We start from the raw sequence: 21873 nt of genomic DNA, 5'->3' as shown, positions 1-21873 counted from the left end.
CTTCAACATGATCAGCAACAAAAGAGAAATCCAAAGCAGCCCTTATGGTGTTTCTTTCATACAGTTTCAAAGTCATGTGGAAGACCTTCTCTATTGGCCACAACAAAAATCTGTCTCGCAAACTGGGAAACAAACAGAGAATTTCATTCCAGCTCCAGCTCTATTCAGTAGAGCATCCAGATTCTTTAGGTTCAGTAAACAAGCCTCAGTTACTGTTCTCAATAAAATATCCATTCACAGAAAGGGGGAAGAGAAAACAGTAAAGTTTCACACTCAACTAATTCTCATCTTCAAGAAAACAAAGTTGGCACATTGGAGAAAAAAGTCCCATAAAAATTAAAAGTATAGTTTCTAGAAGGGGTCCATCAATTACTAATTTTGCACTTTGGGGAAAGTAATTTCATTGAATCAACCACAGCAGAATAAGGGTAATTCCACTCTACAGACTGATGTAAGGACTAAACAAAATGTAAGAGAAACATGTGTGAATGCTCTTTGGAAAACAGAACATTGTCTCAATGTAAGATGCTAGTATCATGATAATTATCCTCCTAAAAATCTGTCATACATTTCCGTTTCCTTATTTTTCTTTCCTATATAAGAAGTATCTTGAAAGGTACTTACTGAATTCAGTCAATTCCCTAAGTTGAGACCAAGTCCTGACTTTGGTTCCAGAAAGTAATCTTCAAAACTCAGGGAAATAGGAATAAATTTTGTATCAGAACCAGAAAAAAGGAAGATGAAAAATTAAAAGTCTAGTGCTGAACAGAACAAACAGAAATGCTACAAAGTAGAGAGTTACTTATATAGAAAAAAATAATAAGAATGCATTCAAGTGACTGTATTTATGTTCAATAAAATCTAACTGGACCTTTCTTCAGTTGGTTTTCTTATGCTAAGGTTTGAGCTATCGCAGAGATTATAAATTAAATTTTCCAAGGCTTTGTTATGCTAACTTGCTAGAAATGTTGCTCCCAAGTTGTTTGAAGAAGATAACAGCAGGTTGAATGAGAGAATTAGGCCACCTGAGTTGGAGTCTTGCCTCCAGGACTTACTGATTGTATGACCTTGAACAGGACTTACCCTTCTCTGTGCCTTAGTTTCTCCATCTACATGAGGACAGTAAAATAAAGATATAATGGGAATTAAATGAGATAATGAATGCAGATAGCTTAGTGCTTTTTGAGATAGAGAATAGAGTGGCGTGTTTAATAAATTGTAGCTATAATTTTGTTCTTGTTAAACTATGCATTTAATGTTATGTATTCAGACAGCACATTACTCATTCTGGCTCATTGAAAAAACAAAATTCTAAAGTTTCTTTCCTATGAAATCTATAAGTCTCAGCATTTAAATACCATATTTATATAAGGGAAAAATAAGCATGCATAAAAGGGGAAAGAACCACTTGGGTTTTCAAAGTGAGATAAAAGACTTGTGTTAGAAATCACTTGGGAAAGTAATGAAACACATCAGCAAAAGGTCATTTTACAAAGGACATTTCTGTGACTAATGATACTTCTCTAGGACTATATAATGGGCCTAACTGATAAAGAAAAAGTAACAGTAGAAATATTTCAGAAAGCTTCCAGTTCTATTTTATAGCATTAAGTTGGGAAAATCTCATCTACCCATTAAACTTTACAGCTTCAAACTCAAGAAACGAAATCAATGCATCAGTTCACTCTCTTCTTGAATCTTGAATTATAGGCCTATGCCTAGTACTACTTAATGCTTTTATTAATGGCCTATGAAGTAGAAATAATATTCATTAATCATGACCTACTAAAGGATACAGTCAAAATAAAATCGATAAGCAAGAGAAACAGCTGAAACAATCAGGAGAAAGAAACCAAGCAACACAACATGGAAGTGAAAGGCTCCTTTGTTGATTGAAGCATAATGAAGCCCCATCTTATGGGTTCTGACACAGGCTAACTGAGAAGCTGATCTATGGTGTGGTGACTAAGCAAGAAATGATTCTGGGACATCTGGTCTTTTAGAGTTCTGAATTTTGCCTATGATGGGGAAACAAAAACAATCACTACCATTTACTGCTGAGCACCTAGTAAGTGCCAGGCATCTTACTGGGCATTTGACACAAATGAATTTATTTGATTGCCATAAAAATGCTATAAAAGGTTTGTCAGACATAATGCATAAAAATATAGCATGCCCAGCTAAGTCGAAATCACAAACAAATAACATAATTTCTTATTGTAAATATGTTCTTATTATAAGGATGTGCAATTTGGGGACATACACTCAAAAAGTACTTGCTTTTCCAAAATTTAAATCTTTAAAACTTGTATTTTATCTGGCAAAACAAATACTGTTGGATAGATATTAGCATCCTTTACTGATCAGGAAACTGGTATTTGGAGAAACTAAATAATTTGTCCATGTCTATATAGCTATCAGGTGACACATCTGGATTTTAATCCTGACAGCAAAGCTTGTATTCATAACCAATGTAGTGCACTGTCTTATTATGCTCTTTCCTATATCTGGGTGGGTGGTCACCTCCCTTTCTTCCTGTTGATATTTCACAGAGTCAGAATGCTCTGTATCTTTCTTTAAATCTGTATTTTAGCTCTTAATACCATTTGACTTATATTAAAATAGAATAAGTACATGCTCCATAGTGGGTATTTTCCCACATACACTTCTTTCCTAATGTCACCTCTGTTTCTTTGGGGGATACACTTCTCCCTCATTCCTTCACTGTATATAGTTCAGTTAGGAGGGGCAATAAGGGATCTTAACCTCCTATTATGAAGGCTGAAAGAAGAGGTCTCCTTCTGTACTAACCTTCGTCTCATCTCTGTCAATCAAACCAAAGGGCAGGTCCATGGCCAACAGGACCATCTCTCACAAATCTTGAAAACTTGAGCTATGTGATGGAAAAATGAAAGAGTTCATTCATTCCAGAGAGTCAAATAATTCATTTCTTGGCTTTACTTCCTTTTCTAAAGCTAGTTCTCTAGGTTTTCCACATCCTTCAAACTTAAATTTCTTCTTTGCTTGACTCAAATAATTGGTTTTTGTTTCTATAACCAAGAACTCTGACTGTCTCTCTTGAACATGACTCTACACTCCCTGAGGTTCATGTTTAATAGAGTTCTGCACCACTACAGCTCTAAGGAAGGTGTCTTCCAAATAAGTATTTGTTAGTACAAAGTAGGCATTCAGAAATGTTTGTAAATTTCAAGGGGTGGGGTGGGGTACAAAGGAACTGAAATTGCCCAGGCTGATGACATGAAGAGTCTACAGCAGCCTTGGGCTCTTTCCTTTAGTACTAAGCCACCAGTCCGAGTGGGCTTTTAGGCAGTACTTTGAAAACTGGAATAATTAACTTTGTGAAGAGTAGATGGATGGCTTAAAAGGCCTCAAGATGACTAAAGTGTCTGTGTACTTCTAAGATCTATGACTCACTATAAATAAGAAACTCAGTTTGAGAGCTCTTTCATAATCTTCCACCAAGAACTATGATGCATTAGTTCAAATACACTAAGAATAAAGAGGATGGAACTGAAATCACATGCTGCCTTGCCAGAATAAAATGATCTTTAAATATACTTTTTAAAAATGGTTTCTAATTGTAATTTTTAAATATATTTTCCTAATTATTGTCCTATGCTAAAGAGTTGATTTTACTTATATTTTCAACCAAAAGTCAATGTATATGTTTTAATAACCTGTGATACCATGATGGATAGATAAATGTAGTGATGTGTTCTTCAAGTAAGGGCAGACACTTGAGACTTGCTAAATTACTCCCATGTTGATATTACACCATTCGGAAGTATCTTAATAACATTTCTTTAATTTTTATCATATTAATAGAACAGAATGTCAAATAAAGGAAAGAACAGACTGATTCTACTCTACCTGGGTCAGAATATAATGGAATAGTCTATTCAAGTCCAAGCATTATATTTTCAAAGTCTAATGAAATAAGACTGTTTCCAAGAGCAGAGTGGGTAAGATGGTAAAGAATTTCAATATCACATCATTCAATGAAGCAGTGAATAAACCAGGGAACGTTTCAGTTGGAAAATAGCTCAGGATGAGTTTTTAAACAGCTGAAGGATCACATGAAAGTAAAATTAGATTTAGCCTGTATAATTTCAGAATGCAAACCTGTATCTGGCAGGCAAAATAGATTTTGACAAGCAACAAATAATCATTTATTAAGAATCTTCTCTAAATAGTGCATGGGGTTAGTTAGGAGTGACGGAGGATACAAGGTTGAATCTAGTACAGTTCCTGCCTTCCAGAAGTGTGACACCCTAAATCAGGTGAACTTTTATCAGGCTTCCAAGTTCTATGGAAGCATGGGAAATGAGACATCAATTCCAACCAGTGAGATCTTGAAAGATCTCTTGGAGGAAGAGGAATTTGAATGACAGATTGAGGAATGAAAGAGCTAGAAATTTATTGGGGAAAGAAGCATTTTAAATGAGAGTGCTCAAGAAATGGCTGAGAAATGAAGGAGTAAAAGCCTAATAGAGAAATTGTTAAAACAATAGATGGTTAAAGCAGAAAAAGTGGGTAATGGGAGTATCTATGGTTTTTCTCCCATAGACCTGGCACCAGTTGGGTCAGGAGGAGGAGCAGGTATTTACCTTAAGTGTCTCAAAGTTACCTTTAAGCCATTATCCTTTCCTCTTCCCTAGACACCCCTAGTCTTGAATCGTAATTTTTGTATTGTGTCACCTTCTACTCTTCATCTCTATACTCACCTGCTATCTCCCAGGTTACATTCCCTTATTCCTTGATGCAGTTAACCTGGCTTATCATTCTTCCTAAAACTACCTGACCAATTCCTGGTTATTTCAATTCAAAACTATCCCCAGCATCCATGGGAGATTTGTTCCAAGACCCTCCACTGACAGCAAATCCTGCAGATGCTCAAATCCCTTACATAAAATCATGTAGTTTTGCATGTAACCTACATACAGCCTCCAGTGTACTTTAAATCATCTCTATATTATTTATATCACCTAATGTGATACAAATGATATTGTTCAGAGAAAAATCACAAATCACAAGAAAAATGTCTGTATACATTCAGTACAGATATAATTTTTCCCAAATATTTTTGATACGCATTGGGTTGAATCCACAGATGCAGAATAGAATCCAAGGATAAGAAGGGCTGACTGCCTACGTAGATGATCCTTCCCATACTCTTGCCTCTCGGTCCCTGGAAATCCTTCAATGACCTTACCCTGTGCCCCAGTATAAGTCTTTTACTTTATACTGTAGTCTAGACCTCTGCAATATTAGTGCCATTCGTCTCAGTCTTTGACCACCTATTCTTACCTTTCCAGCTCTTTCCTCCATTACCCTAACTCCAACATATTTTGGACCCCTTCCAAGACTTCCACCCAACTGATCCTACCAATTTTTCAGCATTCCTCTCCACCTTCATGTCTTTACTCCCTTCTTCACCAGGCTTAAGTCACGTAATCAATCACTGTGGTCACTCCCTTCTGTTCACCATTGATTTTATCTCTTTGGTTTTTTCCTCATTCTCAGTGGTGATCTTCCTTCCCACATTAAAGATAAAACTGACACAAGGAGGAAAAATTTTTTTAGATCCCCGTCACACCTGCCAAAATCTATTTCCTCTTCCCACCTGTTACCTAGCATCACAGAGAACATCAATGGCCTCATTGTGCATAATTCCCATCCTGCCACTGACACACACTCCTCTCTTTAATATTATGAATTATCTACTGGAGATTTGCTATTTTGAAAAGAAACTTTATCTTGGCCTCACTTTTCCTCCCTAGTGGCTTCCCTGTTCATTTACTATTCTTTCACAGAAAAAAAAAAAAAAGCCTATATTCCCAACATATAATTTGTAGCCTTCATTCTCTTAAACCCAGTTCAATCATGGCTTCATCTCCATCACATCACCAAAACTGCTCTTATCCAAATCACCAATGACTTTCATTTTACTAAAATCAATGGCCAATTCTCAGTCTTCATCTTACTTGACTTTCAACTTTTAACCTAGATAATCACTCTTCTCTTCTGGATAAGCTTTTTTAGCTTCTAAAACATGACACTTCTGGCTTCCCTCCATCATTGCTGGCCATTTTTCCTGACCTTCCTTACTAGTGGTTTACATCCTCTATGACCATTTATTACTGTGTTGGAGTGCCCCAGGTCTCAGCCCTTGATCCTGTACACTCTCTATCTATACAGCTGTCTCTCGGTATTCACAGGGGATTGGTTCCAGGACACCCCATGGCTGTCAGAAATCCATGATACTCAAGTCTATTATATAAAATGGTACAGTATTACATGTTACTTATCCCATCCTCTTGTATATTTTAAATCGTCTTATAATACTTACAATACCTAATAAAATATAAATAAATGTTGTCTGTATTGTTCAGGGAATAATGACAAGAGAAAAAATCTGTTCATGTTCAGACTAGGTGAAAGTCCTTTCCAAATAATTTTGATCTGTACTTGATTAAATATGGAGATGCAAAACTTACCAAAATGAGGGACCAATTGTATTTCTTCATTTGATCATCTCTTTCTATCCAATGGATTTAAATATCATGTATATGACAACAGCTGTCAATTTTAAATCTCCTTTGCAGACTAATCTCTCAACTCCAGACACATGTATCCTCCACCCCACGTGATCTCACCATTTCTTGAATATCATATCTATGATCAAAATTCTGATCTCAGCCCCACCTTTGCCCTCAAACCAAATATTCTTCCCCTGCAGCCTTCTCCATCTCAGTTAATAGTAAGCCAATTTATTCATGCCAAAAAGTTTTTGATTCATCTTTAACCCTTTATTTTCTTACCCCACATACAATGTATTGAAGAATTCTGTTAACCCAACTTTAAAATCATCTGGAATCTGAATTCTTACCATCATATCTACCATTCTAAAACTACTATCATCTCTCAACTAGATGATTTTGCAGGTTGCCTATCTGAGCGTTCTCTTTTTATCTTCTTCCCACTACCCTATAGTGTATTCTCAAACAACTGAAGTGATTTCATTAAAATATGTTAGGTCATAAGATTCTTCTCATTCTAACATCTCCCATTTCACATACGGTTTAAAGTACTTACAATGGCCTGCTTCATCTGGTCCCTATGGCTTCATTGAACATATTTACCCCCTTGTGCACTACATTCCAGGTTCATGGACTTCCATGCACTTCTTCAAACTGGAAGATTGACTCCTACTCTAGCTGCCTGTTCACTGACTATTCCTCTATTGAGAATTAAGTTGCCCAAACACCCACAGGGTCCTCAGCAACTTCTGCTTTTCGATTGCACATCTCCATGTGTGGCTTACCATGCCCACCTGTTAAAATTATAACATGCCCCCCGACTGCCTGATTCCTCTACTTATTCTTTAATCCATAATGCCATTGTCATAAACACTACATATTTACAATATTATATATAGTTATATATAATTATAAATAGTAATTATAACTAAAACATAACTGTTTATAACTAAAATATTGGTAATGTATTGTATAGTTTATCTACTTATGTTGATTTATTCTTTCTCACCTAGTATGTGATCTCGCTTAGGGCAGCAACTTCTGTCTGTTTATTCACTGATGTATCTCAAGTACTTGTTGAAAGAAAGGCAGGCAGAGCAATTAAAAAGCTATTGTCAGATCTAAAAAACAGCCAATAAAGGTTCTGTTTGGTCCTACCCTATAAGTATTTATTGGGAGTACAAAGATGAACAATCCATAATCCCTGGCCCTGAAGACCTTTCAGAAGACAGACAGATATAATATCAAAATGTTAAGAGATAATGGAGCAAAACCAGGGAATCCTAGAAAGAGCGGCATGAGCAAAGATTGGGAGGCATAAAACAACACTGTGTATTTAGAGAACTGAAAGTACATCAATATGAAGAGATACGATGGGTCTGTCTGATGTTCCAACGTGGCATGGCTACAGTCCCCAGTCCCCTGATTAGTTATAATCTAGGGAGGACTGATCCAATCTGTTGAAAGGCCTTAAACACAGAACTTAGGCCTCCCTGAAGAAGTAGGTCCACCTATGGACAGCAGTGATTACTGTGCATGAGAGTTATAGCCTGCCCTTCCAGACTGCCTGCCCTATAGAAGTCAAACTTGCCTATCCAGTCGCAAAATGACAAAAGTCAATTTCTTACAATCAGTCTCTAGTATATATCATCTACCACTTATGTTTTTCTGGTTGAACCCTACTAGATACACTAGGGTAATAAAGGTTAAGGCAGAAACAGACAAAAAATTGAAGGATGAAAAGTGCATTTCCTTTTAACATGTTTAGCAGTATGGATTTGACCCTATCAACAATAGGACAAGCAAGGTGCATACCATGATCAGGGAGAGAGATGACTCTGGATTTGCTATAGAGGATGTACTAGGACAGGAGGCAAGAGTAAGAGAGAGATGCTAGAAGTTGGGAAACCAGCAAAGCTACATGTGGGAGAAGAGGAGAAATCAGAAATTTGTAATGGAAGCATATGGAACAGTGTTTGGGGAAGAAGTGTATGTCCAACTTGGTCTGCAGAATCAGAAGGGTATGGCAAGCACCTACCACTTGTGATAAAAGCAGGACCTTTTATCACAAGGACCTCAAGAATGGCCACAGTGGAGGAGGAAGAGCTAGAAACTAGATTGGATTGGATGAAGACTGACTGGGCAGTAGATTATTCTTCCCAAAGTTTTGTTAACAAGGGAGGAGGGAAAAGTGGCAGAAGAGAGAAGAGGATACAGTGTTAAATGAAGATGATTAGAATGGGAGAAGCTTGGGTCTTTGCATGGACTCAGGGTGAATGGCCAGTAGTATAGAAAAGGAAATGAGAGGTGAAAATAAGGGGATACATTTTCCTAAGCAGAGTTCAAGAAAGAAGTGGTGTCCAAGGCTCAAAGCACACAGGTGAAGCCCTGTCCAAAGATGGTGGGAGGTCCCCCATCTTGTGAAAACTAGGAGAATAGGTAAAAGGATAGGAATCAATAGTGATATACTTGAAGACAGAGGAAAAGGAATCTCCATAATTCATGCCCAGTGGCCTTGGGGTTTCTTTGAGAGGTTCAGAAACAAGTTCACCAGCTCAGAGAAGACGGTATGACCTGGCGAGAGGCTGAGACTTGGCTTCCATGGAGATTGGGTCACCACCTGCTAGGACCTTTCAGAAAAGAATCAGGATTGGGTAAGAGTTCTTCTAAATGATATCTAAATTCCCTTGTAATTCAACATTTCTACAATATGACCTTACAGAAACATTACCTTTTAAATGATGTTTCTTCATCACCCAAAACAATGCCTAGCATATGGCAGGCACTCAGTTGGTATTTGTTAAATCAATGAATGAATGAATGAATGAATGAATGAATGAATACTTAAATGAGCTTCTGCCCCAAACAAGCACATACAACCTTTTAATTGAAATTACCTGTTTTAATGTAGAATTGTTTTAACATTTTTAAGAGACCACAAATGCATCCCAGAGGCCATGAAACTTAATATAATGACTCTAGTCTTCTCCCCTGACTTCAGGAAGATATGAGCAAGACGATCCAGATAACTTGGGTTTCTAAGTGTACATTTTTAGCTTGAATTTTGTTTTTGTTTTTGTTTTTGTTTTTTTCTGGCCTATCTTAGAGTAAATTATCAGGAAAAAAACCAAATCTCTATTTTAGTGTGCAAGTTTTTCTAAACCAAGCAGGAATTTATCTGTCTGATTTTCATTTAGATTCTACCACTGCAGGTGGAATGAAGTCTTAACCTTCTCTGATACATCCATCTCCTGTAATTGGTCTTGGTGGCAATTTACCACTGACTGAAGTGAAGTGAGAGAGAGAGAGAGAGAAAGAAAGAGACACAAGATTTTTGAAAAAAAAAAAATAATAAAGTAAGCTTAATTGGAGGTATAACATAATCAATGTGATGAAGGCTGTGTCAGGTTGCTGTTAAAATGGACCTCTGTTGAACTTCCCCATGCATTACCTGCATGGAAAACTTTGGTTTTTCCATTAGTTATTCCAGAAGAGCTTGCCTCCATTTTTAATGATCTTCTGCCTGGTGGGAGTGAGGAATGCCTGACCACGGGCAGGCGACGACGTGACCCTGGACGGCTTGCCACACTCCGCCGTTGATGGATTTGCAAACGCTTTTCAGCCCCATGAATAGATAAACTTAAACCTGGAATGAGAAATAGCACCATTAGACTGAAGAAGTCAGTTCAGAGTGACTAAAATGTCAAGTTATGTTCTTGCATGAATACCAGAGAGCATAAGCCAGTATGTTTCAAATTTCTAAGGAAAGATAGTGATACTAGAATTGTAGTATCAGTAGATTTTTAAATGATTGTATTTATCAAACATTGCTTCATTCAAAAGTGGACATCTTTAGTAATCACAACAAGCTTTTTGTGAAAGAAGTTTCAATAAAATCAAACATTAAACTTCTATCAAAATTATTTCCAAAGTCCTGGAAAAATATGCACATATTTGGCATGCTATAGTCAAGGGCTCTGGGGCTTAGGAACTGTTGCTGAGGTGTCTGGAATTTCAGTACACATCAAAGAATGATCTCCATGAAATGCACAGATAGAGTACTTAATTGAACTCACATTTACACCTCTGATAACCTAGAATTATGTGCCTTTTTAGAAACATTTTATTCAAGATAATTTCAAACATATCAAAAGCGGAATAATAGTATTATGAAAACCATGTACCTATCCCCAGCAACAAATACCAAGACAAGTCCATTCTTGCTCCATCTATCCCTCTCCCTGTGTTGTTGGTCTGCTTTTTCAGTGTTGGAATAATCTAAAGCCAATTCCAGACATCATATCAATCTCATCAAAAGCATATATTGATCATGTTGACTTACATCAATTACATCAAAGTGGATTATATCCACTGATGTATATCAATTGGTCAAAAAAATTCTGAGCCCCAAAGATATATTTGTAAAAATGCTCACTGATTACCATTGGAGTTCACCAAAATACCAATTCACTACTCTTAAAATTGATAAAGGGAAATAAGTAAGCATTTATCCTGTCTTTCCTTTACCCACCATATTTCAAGATATACAAATGGTTGCTAAAAGAAAGTTATTCACTACAGAAAAAGTCCTAGCTGATAAATGCTCATGGGAAACAGAATTATAAAATCATTTTAGAATTCCAGTAAAATATGAAAGGTGACAGGATTTATCCAAAGAAACTCTGCAAGGACAGAGCTAGAATTCAAACTTATAGACGACAGAATCCAGCTCTGTATTTTAAAGGAGTCTTAGTCTTATAATGCCATCAAGGCAGTGGGACTTATCAGGAATTATGTTATCTGACAGAGGAAAGCTAAGCTTCACCAAATTGCAGAATTCTTTTTTATTAAGAATCTTTTGAAAACTGAAAGTATAAATTTAGAGTTGGAAGGTACTTTAGTGTTTAGCTAATTAATCTGATGCCTCTTACAGATGAGGAGACTGAGGTCTGATGAGAGAAAACAATACAGTCATAGATTTTCAGTACTTGGAAGCCACAGTGAGAAGTCTATCAAAATCCCAGAAATGGGGGCAATAACAAGCCCACACAGAGGTAAATTGCAAAACTAGCATTTATGGTTCATGCTAAAGATATGAAGAGTCACCTTAAATTCCCCTGGGGCAGGGGAGAGGGAGTGATCTGGGTCAATTTAGAAGTTCGAATGAATCTTTTTTAAAATTTTTCATTTTTTTATTTAAATTTTTTTATTTGTTCTAATTAGTTATACCTGACAGTAGAACGCATTTATGCATTTTCATCCATCATACATAAATGGAGTATAATTTCTCAATTTTCTGATTGTACAAGAAAGGAAAATTCAAATCGGAATGGAGTCAGCAAAGGAAACGTTAAAACGGTGCAAGAGAGACAAATACGTGCAGTGCCCATTCAAATAGCAGTCTTGAAGTTTAAGAATTCGAATTGCACAGCCAGATAGTCCTAATGTGTGATTTTACTCTTCTGTATCACTAGCTGTCCTCATTCTGACAGAGTCTGCCAGACAGCATAAGGAATGGGACTTGGCTTCTAGTACAGGAAGAAAGTAATCACACCAGCATCACTGCCTACCAGCAGGCAGGGTTCTGTGTGAGCTAACGAACGGCTGTCCTGGGCTTTTACACATTTATCTCCTCATGAATTGCTTACTGTGAATCTGTCCCCAAGATCTGGTTGCTAAGCCCCTGATGCTGTGAGCTTGAGTCTCATTTTGGAAGATTCAGCCAGGTTAGAACTGCCATGCTGAGCAGACCCTTGGAGACAGCCTGGCAGACTTTCCCCCGCTATGCCCAGGTGCCTAGACTGTGGGAACCTTCTAACCCTGTGTCTCCGTGGGTATGACTGGTACCTCAGTGTCAACCTGTTTGTCTTCCACTCCACCCCGATCCATAACATGATTTTTTTAAACGTTTTTTTAGTTGTCAGTGGACCTCTGTTTTCTTTATTGATATGTGGTGCTGAGGATCAAACCCAGTGCCTCACATATGCTAGGCAAGCGTTTCATCACCAAGCCACAACCCCAGCCCCCATAACACGATTGTTATCTCCACATTTCCACACACGTGCAGCCTGACCGTCTGTAAGTACATCAAGACTCCAGAAGAATCCAGATGAATTTAAAGGTGACAGTCGAAGGGGATGGGAGAGACATTTGAAATCAACAGCAGATGATACATGCAATCTCAGCCTGTAACTATGAAATAAACCACTGTCCCAGAAACACTTCTTCTTGGCCCCTTTGCAGAAGATTACTTGGTGGATAGAAATGGGATTATGACCACATAATCCCTGGCACTTCTAGCTCTTGGGAAATCCCCTCAAGGAAGCACAAGATGACATCCGACAATAAAAATCACACTATGGAAATAAATGACGTAGCTACTTAGAAATGTTGGATCCTATGTTAGAAAATATAATACTGCGTATTATGGGGGAAATGTCAAAAATAAAGAACAGTTAATGAGTATTGCCTGGAGAGTCTGGATATGAGGAAAGAAGGTCTGTTACACAAGAATTTGGGAAGAATCCCTAATGCCTAAACAAATCCAGCCCCATTCTTTAAGAATTAAGAGTCCTCAGAGAGGCAAATGAAGGGCCTAGTCCATCAGCACTCTCCTCATAGGAGAGCTAAGTCCATGGGAGACAGAGAGAGAATGAACAGCCAGTACACCAGAGAACAAACTCCAGACATCTGAGAATGTTAAGATTTGTAGAAGATTCAGAAGTCACATGTCTAGAAATGAATTGTTAGCCAATAAAATGCACCATCCAATTTGTTCTTAATTACTTTAGAAAAAAAAATTGTTGACATTGCTTATCTACTAAATGCCAGGCACTGTGCTTAGATATTGATCATTATCCCATCAATGTCTCATAACAACCTTAAAAAACAGAGAATTAATATCTACATTTTACAAATGGGAAATCCAAGACTCAAGATTAGTGGTCCAAGGTCATACAGAGACTGATTCACTGGGTTTTTAAATCTATGCCTGACAAATTAAATACTAATACAGAGACAAATCGTTTAGGTGTGCAGTGGTTCTGAATAACTTAGAGATTTACCCAGGCAGGGACTGAAAGGTGCAGAATTCTGACACTCTGTTATGGTTTAGATATTAGGTGTCCCCCAAAACTCATGTGTGAGACTATCCAGAAGGTTTAGAGGCGAACTGATTGGGTTATGAAAGCCTTAATCCAATCAGTGAATTAAGCCACTGATAGGGATTAACTGAGTGGTAACTGTAGGCTTGTGGGGTGTGGCCGGAGGAGGTGGGTCATTAGGGGTGTGGCTTTGGGGTATATACTTGGTGAGCTGAGCATAGGCTCTTTCTGCTTCTTGATGCAATACCTGGAGCTATGTTTCTCCAACACACTCTTCTCCCATGATATTCTGCCTCATCTCAATCCCTGAGGAATGGAGTTGGCCATCTATGGACTGAGCTAATGAAATAAGCCCTGTTATGTTTTGGATGTGAAATGCCCCGCCCCCATAAGCTCACATGTGAGACAATGCAAGAAGGTTCAGAGGAGAAATGATTGGGTTGTGAGAGACTTAACCCAATCAGTGAATTAATCCTCTGATAAGGACTGAGTGGTAACTGAAATGGTAGGATGTAGCTGGAGGAGGTGGGGATTGGGGGATGGCTTTGGGGTATATATTTGTATCTGGCAAGTGGAGTCTCTTTCTCTGCTTACTGATCATGATGTGAGCTGCTTCTCTCCACCACACTGTTCCACCATGATGTTCAGTCTCACCTCTAGCCCAAGTAATGGAACCGGCCTTCTCTAGACTAAGATCTCTGACACCATGAGCACTCAAATAGACCTTCCCTCCTCCACAGTTGTTCTGGTTGGGTCCTTTTAGTCATGACAGTGAAAAAGCTGACTAAAACACACTCCTTTGACCCAAGCTCTTCTAGAACCCTCTTTTGCAGACTTGACTCATGACATCACCCACACCGAAATGTCCTCTTGGTTCCTGAATATCTATCAAACACCTTCATCATTACAAACCAGCTTGCACGGTCTCTTCCCCTTTAAGCCCTTCTTCTGCCAGTCTTTAATCTTGCAATTTTCTTGTAATTTTCTCTCATTATACAACTACCCAGAACTATTGTTCACCTACTGGTATACAGATGGCCCATTTCTCCTGCTAGTATAAAATATGATCTCTACCAGGAAGGATCCTATTTTATACTTATCCCTGTCTCAGCTCTGAACAAAACACTTCCCATACAGCAGGTGTGAGATGATGAGCCTCCCTCCATCCCCTCTCCCACTGCACTTTACCCTCTGTAAGGGGCAAAGACATCTTGGACATAGTGCAAGACAATGATGCAGAGCATGTTTATCTGGGCGACAAGTTTCTAACTGATGCTTCCTGTTTCATTATACTCTCACTATCTCTCCCAGACTCCTGGGGCCTGAAACCTGGCTGCCTCCCTCAGCATCAACAAAAAGCTTCCTTTCCCATTCAGCTGAGAAGATGAAGCCCAGGTGACCTAAACTTTAACTCCTTCCCTCTTTCCACCTCAAACTATTTTTATGAAGACACCTTTTCCTCCTGAGAGCTATCATCTACCTTGATAAAAGAGTTAAGTTCAGAACCTTGGAAAACACACAGCGTTAGGAACAAGGAGAAAGATGTACATGTCATGGTTAAAATGTGAGTGCTTTAGTCAGAATTCCTGGGTTCAAATCTTAGCCACACCATTTATTATGTTACCTGGTGCAACTGATTTGACAGGGTTGTGTTTTGTGTGTGTGTGTGTGTGTGTGCCTCAGTTTTCCTACTTGTTAAGTTAGGATAAAAGAGTTCATCCCTGAGAGGGTTGCTGTGAGGTTAATTGAGTTAATGCCTCTAAAGTGCTATTGTGGTGTCTGGCACACAGCAGATGCTCAGTTCCAGTTAGCTTCCATCATTATCTATCATATCAATGACTTATGGATCTTCAGTATTCTCAGGCTCTAACGCTTCTGCTCCTCGGTTTAAAACTCTTCTTTGGCTTTCACGACAACATTTTTGGCTACCTTTTTAACTTCTTTAAACTTTTACCTTTTATTTCTTGACTGTCCTGTTCCCAAAGTGGGGGTCTTGGTTTCCTAAGTTGCTACAACAAATGACCCTCACACTGGTGTCTTAATAAAATCATAAATTATTATCTCACAGTTCTAGAGGTCAGACATCTGAAACCAAGGTATTAATTAGTAGGGCTACATTTCTTCTAGAAGCTTTTGGGGAAGAACATGTTTCTTGCCTCCTTCAAATTCTTATGGGTGCCAGCACTCCATGAGTTCCTTGCCTTGTGGCCACATCTCTCTAATCTGCCTTTGGTGTCACATCACCTTCTACCCTTTGTGTCTAGTCTCTCTCTGCCTCTCTCTCATAGGGACATTCGTGATGACATTTAGGGACCACCCAGATAATCCAGGATAATCTCCTCATCTCGAAATTCTTACCCTAATCCCATAAGCAAAGAGTCTTTTCCCAAATAAGGTCATGTTCACAAATTTCAGCGATGAGCACGCGGACATATGTTTTATCAGCTTACCACAGTGGGTATTTCCCAAGGTTTTGACTTCGGCCATCTGTTCTCTACATGCTATACATCTGCAGGGATCTCTAAGATCCACAAGAGATCTCATGGACTCCGTGTCTCCAACATCTCTGTGTGATCAGCTCCCCAAGTCATTCCTCCTGCTATTCTCTGTCTCCTAAACTTCAAGTTCACCTTTCCTACTTAGCTTGAATTTTCTGAGAAATTCAGTGAGTCCACAGAAACAAAGGGGTGCTTAATAGTGATTTTAAAAATCACACCAAAACTCATATTTCCTTTAAGTTCCTCAAACAGTTTCCTTACTCTCAAAAGCTCTTTCTAAAATGTAAATTTTTTTTTTTTTTCCTCTCAATAAAATTGAATTCTTAGGTGCTGCTTCTCTCTGGCCCACTTCCAAGGGGCACTGTTTCTGGCTGCACTACACAGTGGAAGTGTGCCTGTGTGATAGTGATTTTCTTTCATCTAAATGTCATTCCTGTGATTCAGAAGAGCTGTGTGCCACGGGTACATCTGCAGTTCTGTCAATGTTTTACAACTTACAGCAATAGTGTCTATGTGTCACATCACCGTCCTTGTCATTTCTTAGGTAAATTACTTTGCAAACCATGGGGAAAACTGTATTTTGAATGTCACAACCATGAGCAAAATATAACATTTACCTATTCCTAATTAGGAAGATAATAATCTGCAGAAGGAGACACGTATTTCTAGCTTTCTCTTCAACTACAAAGCAGAGAGCAAACCGAGTGCTTCACCGGCCCTGAACCCTGACCATAAGGGAGGTAGAAATGTCCTTGGTTACTCTCAGACCTGGATTTACTTTCCCAAATGTTCTGTATCTTTACTAATATTCCCTCTTATTTGGATCAAAGAATACTTTGAAAAAGTTTTATCAAATAGGATCCTAGGAAGGAAAAGCTCAAACATACAGGAATGGGAACATCTGGTGTGACATTAGATTAAGCATGTTCCCATTAGAAGGGCCAGAATTTGTACCACCTCAGTGAGGTGAGTTCAGGCAGTTCTCTCCCCCCACCCAGATGCTGGGGATTGAACCCAGGACCTAATGTACTTGCAAGGTAAGCACTCTACCAACTGAGCTATATCCTCAGGCCCCAGGCAGACAGGTTCTGAGGAGCTTTGAGCATCATCAGAATTGGTGGGTAATTGAGTACAGGTGCATTCCAGGGAGTTCTTGAGACCTGGAGGCCTGAGTACAGAGGGCTGCATATCCCAGTAGCCTGATGAGAGGATTGGCAGCAGCCCCACCATCCTCCACCACACCCGGTCCTCGGGATGTCACGCCTCCTTCTGTTTTTCTTATATTGTACCAGACTTCTTGACAGATTGGCATCAGCATGTTACACAAATCTGGCAGTACCAACACATCAAAACCAGGAAGAACTTCCTGCCAAGGCACTGTCATTTGTAATTTTGTGACAGTTGTATGTTTAAAGCCACATTAACTTTGCATTTAAGCACTTTGAAAAATAAAGGCCCAAATGCTAAAGACTAGCTATAAAGTACCCAGATTTAACTTTTGGCTCAATGTTAATATGAGGAATTTACAGACTCAGAAAGAATAAGCGTCTGTACAATGGTTGGACCAGTGTCACTTAAATTCAAATAATGTGCTGCAGATAGGTTCTTGGCATTTTTTCCCCTTCAAATCTACCTCTAGATTCTTTACAGCCTTTTTCATAACTTCTTGCTCTCCTGCTGCTGGAGCTAAATTAAGTCTCCTTTCTTCTACTACTAAAAGGACCCCAATTCCAGAAACCACAGTGGAAGAGTGGGTTACTTTCTCCAATTATGCCTTCTCTCTGCCTTGCAGTGGCTGGTCAGTATTTCACAGTAGGGGAAATAGTGCTTCATTAGTGTTTCAAATAGTCACAGTGTTTCAAATTTAGTCATCACGACCAAGCAAGGGAAGTGGTAAATCAAGAGAACCTGGATCAGCTCAACTCTTCCTACTCTTTTCTTTACCCCCACAAACCCATTCACAGTTAAAAATTGCCCATTTTTTTTTTATGACGAGTGATTTAAAAACTCTTTTAAAATGATGCAGTATGTGTCCAAAGAAAACAAAATTAGTATGTAGAAGAAATATCTGCACTCCCATGTGGATTACAGCATTATTCACATTAGCCAAGATACAGAATCAACCTAAGTGTCCTTCCACAGATGGGTGGATAACAAAAATGTGGCATATGCACACAGTGGAATATTATTCTGCCTTAAAAAGAAGGAAATCCTGTCACTTGTGACAATACAGATGAACCTGAAGGACATTACATCAAGTGAAATAAGCCAAGCATAAAACGACATATACCACAAGATCCCAGTTATAATGAGGAATTTAAAAATTTGCATTCATAGAAGCATAGAAGAGAAGGGCGTTACCAGTGGTTAGGGGGAGGTAGAGAGGTTGGGAGATGTGAGTCAAAGTACACAAAACTTAGGAGGAATAAATTCTGGAGAGCTACTGAACAGAACAATGATGACAGTTAATAACAAATGAACTGTACTTTTGGAAATCACTAAGAGAGTAGATTTTAAGTGTTCTCACCACAAATACAACAAGTATGTGAGGATATATATACATATATATGTATGTTAATTAGCTTAATTTAGCCATTTCATAATATTAACAATTTCAAAAAAAAAATTCATAACATTGTGTTGCAAACAATAAATGTATATAATTTTTCTTTGTCATTTATACACCAAAAAATTTTTAAAAATAAAAAATTTCAATGATGAATATGTCATTAGAGAATTGCCAACTAGACAAGAATTAGACATCATGGCACACTTAATAAAAAGGTGAAAATAAAAAAACATTGCAATACCAAATGCTGACAAGGATAGGAGACATGAATGTTCATTCATGACTGGTGGGAATACAAAATGGTACAGGCACTTTGGAAGATAATTTGACAGTCTCTTCCAAAACTGAACATACTTTTACCACATGATCCAACAATGCTCTTTAATATTTACTCAAATGAATTGAAAACTTGTGTCCACACAAAAATCTGTGCATGAAGGTTCCCAGAAACTTGATTCATAAATTGCCTAAACTTGGAAGCAACCAAGATGTCCTGGAGTTTGTAAATGGATAAATGAACTTGGTGCATTCAGACATTGGGCCAGCACACAGTACTAAGAAAGGAGCTATGGGGTCATGCAAAGATGTACAGGAAACCTAAATGCATATTACTAAGTAAAACAGGTCAATCTGAAAGGAGACATGCTCTATGACTCTAGTTATATGACATTTGGGACAAGGCAAAACTATAAAGACAGTGAAAAGAAAAGTGCCTGCCGGGGAGGGTAGAGAGATGAACAGGTGGAGCACAGGGCAGTGCCAGGGCGGTGAAATTACTCTCTATGGTACCACCATGGTGGACACATGTCACAAATGTGTCAAGATCCAGAAAATGTACATCACCTGAGTGAACATCAATGTCAACAATGGATTTGGGGTATGATGTATCAAGGAAGGTTTACCAATATAATAAATTGTAATAAATGTTCCATTCTGGTGTAGGAAGGCAATCACAGGGAAAGCTGGAAGGGCAGAGGATATGTAGGAACTCTATTTAATACTCAATTTTGCTAAGAATCTATAACTGCTCTAAAATATAAAGTCTATTTTTTTCTAAAGATGCTAGTCACTGTTGGTGAGGATGTAACATAACAGGGACTCTCAGACCCTCCTGCCTCAACATTGACAATCAGACAATTTGATAAAACTTAAGAACATTTGCCAGGCACAGTTGTGCACGCCTGTAATCCCAGTGACTTGGGAGGCTGAGGCAGGAGGATCGCCAGTTCAAAGCCAGCCTCAGAAACTTAGTAAGGCCCTAAGCAACTCAGTGAGATCCTGTCTCTAAATAAAATATAAAAAAAGTCTGGGGATGTGGCTCAGTGGTTAAGTGCCCCTGGGTCTAATCCCTGGCACCAAAAAACAAACAAACAACAACAACAACAACAAGATTTCATCTTACTCCAATTAGAATGGCTTTTGTCAAGAACACAAACAATAATGGATGTTGGTGTGGATGTGGAAAAAGGCACACTTTAACATTGCTGGTGGAGTTGCAAAATGGTGCAGCCACTCTGGAAAGCAGTGTGGAGAATCCTCAGAAAACTTGGAATGGACCTACCATTTGACCCAGTTATCCCACTCCTCCGTTTATACCCAAAGAACTTAAAATCAGCATACTACAGTAATGCAGCCACATCAATGTTTATAGCAGCTCAATTTACAATAGCTAGATTGTGGAACCAACCTAGCTGCCCTTCAATAAATGAATGGATAAAGAAACTGTGGCATATATACACACAATGGAATATTATTCAGCCATAAAGAAGAATAATATTATGGCATTTTGCAGGTAAATGGATGGAATTGGAGGATATCATGCTAAATGAAATAAGCCAAGCCCAAAAAACCAAAGGCCAAATATTTTCCCTGATAAGTAGATGATGATATATAATGGGGGTTGGGGGTGAGAGAAGAATGGAGGAACTTTATGTAGAAGGAAATGAGAGGGAGGGGGGTATGAAAAATCATGGAATGAGACAGGCATCATTACCATATGTACATGTATGATTACACAAATGGTATGAATCTACATCATGTAGAACAATAGAAATGAAATGATGTACCCCATTTGTGTACAGTGAATCAAAATGCAGTCTGTAGGGCTGGGGATTTAGCTCAGTTGGTTGAGTGCTTGCCTTGCAAGCACAAGGCCCTGGGTTCAATCCCCAGCACCACACACACACAAAAAATGCAGTCTGTAAAAAATAAAAAATAGTTTTTTTAAAAAAAGAATGTTTCTCTCTACAAATATTAATTCCACTTCTAGGAAGTTATCTCTAGGAAATTGTCAGACATGTTAAGACTTACATACAAAAATGTTTCATTCAGGGTTTTTTGTAACACAGGGAAATGGTAAATAGATGGGCTTTCACGTTGAACAGATATTGTGCATAGTCTGGGTCTGCCTGTAGTAGGTGTGAGACACTGAGTTGTATGCGAGCCTCTATTTCTCTATTTTTTCCTTTGCAAAATGGAAGTTTAAATATCTACCTTAAATATTTGTGATGAGGGTTAAATATATGTGTGTTTTCGCATAAATGGTGCCTGACATGTAGGAGACATTCAATAAACAATACTTAGCATCATAATTCCTAGTGAATAATTCTGACATTATAATGATAATAATTATTCTAATTATAGTGGTACTGGAATCTAGAAATGTATCTGTTAACAGGGGAATAGCTGAATGCAGTAAGATCCACTCATACTTTGGAATGCACTACAGCAAACACGTTAGTAAAAAATGCACTTTAAGATAGGAAAATGCTCATTCAGTCAGTCAATCCTATCCTTCATCAGTCAGTCAGTCTTTGCTACTTGGATACTGATTTATAAGGATGTAGAACTAGTGAGTGTTAAAGGTGAAGGCAATGAACCACCGAGTCTTTCATTTTCCTAAATTGGGTCTCATTTTCCTCATTTGTAAACTGAAGGTTTGGAGATGGTCCCTGGGCCTGGTGATGCTGTGTTGGTCCCCACGCACCTCAAGTCCACTCCCCACCATTCTCCATGTATTCTGTAACCCGAGAAGCTAACTCTTCCAACAAGGCCACCTGGGCACCCTCACAGGCTTCCAATTGGCCTCAACCAAAGGAAGCTCTGGCAGGAGCTAGAGAGTGGGAGGAAGAGAGGTCTAATTA

General features: G+C 38.5%; 1 protein-coding gene across 5 annotated transcripts in view; it reads right to left on the bottom strand.

Annotated features, from left to right (window-relative positions):
• Window positions 1-21873, bottom strand: part of ANO4 (anoctamin 4) — a 377561-nt gene that overhangs the window by 175459 nt on the left and 180229 nt on the right. For all 5 annotated transcript variants that reach the window (XM_079141368.1, XM_079141366.1, XM_079141367.1 and 2 more), the window contains one exon: window positions 10012-10206. In XM_079141368.1, the coding sequence (XP_078997494.1) occupies window positions 10012-10066 (55 nt within the window). In that variant the 5' untranslated portion in view covers window positions 10067-10206. The remainder of the gene's footprint in view (window positions 1-10011; window positions 10207-21873) is intronic.

Source organism: Sciurus vulgaris, assembly GCF_902686455.1.
Source record: "Sciurus vulgaris genome assembly, chromosome: 5".
NCBI classification, from domain to species: Eukaryota; Metazoa; Chordata; class Mammalia; order Rodentia; family Sciuridae; genus Sciurus; species Sciurus vulgaris.
Note: the sequence above shows the minus strand (reverse complement) of the source record. Positions and strands in the feature narration are given on the sequence as shown.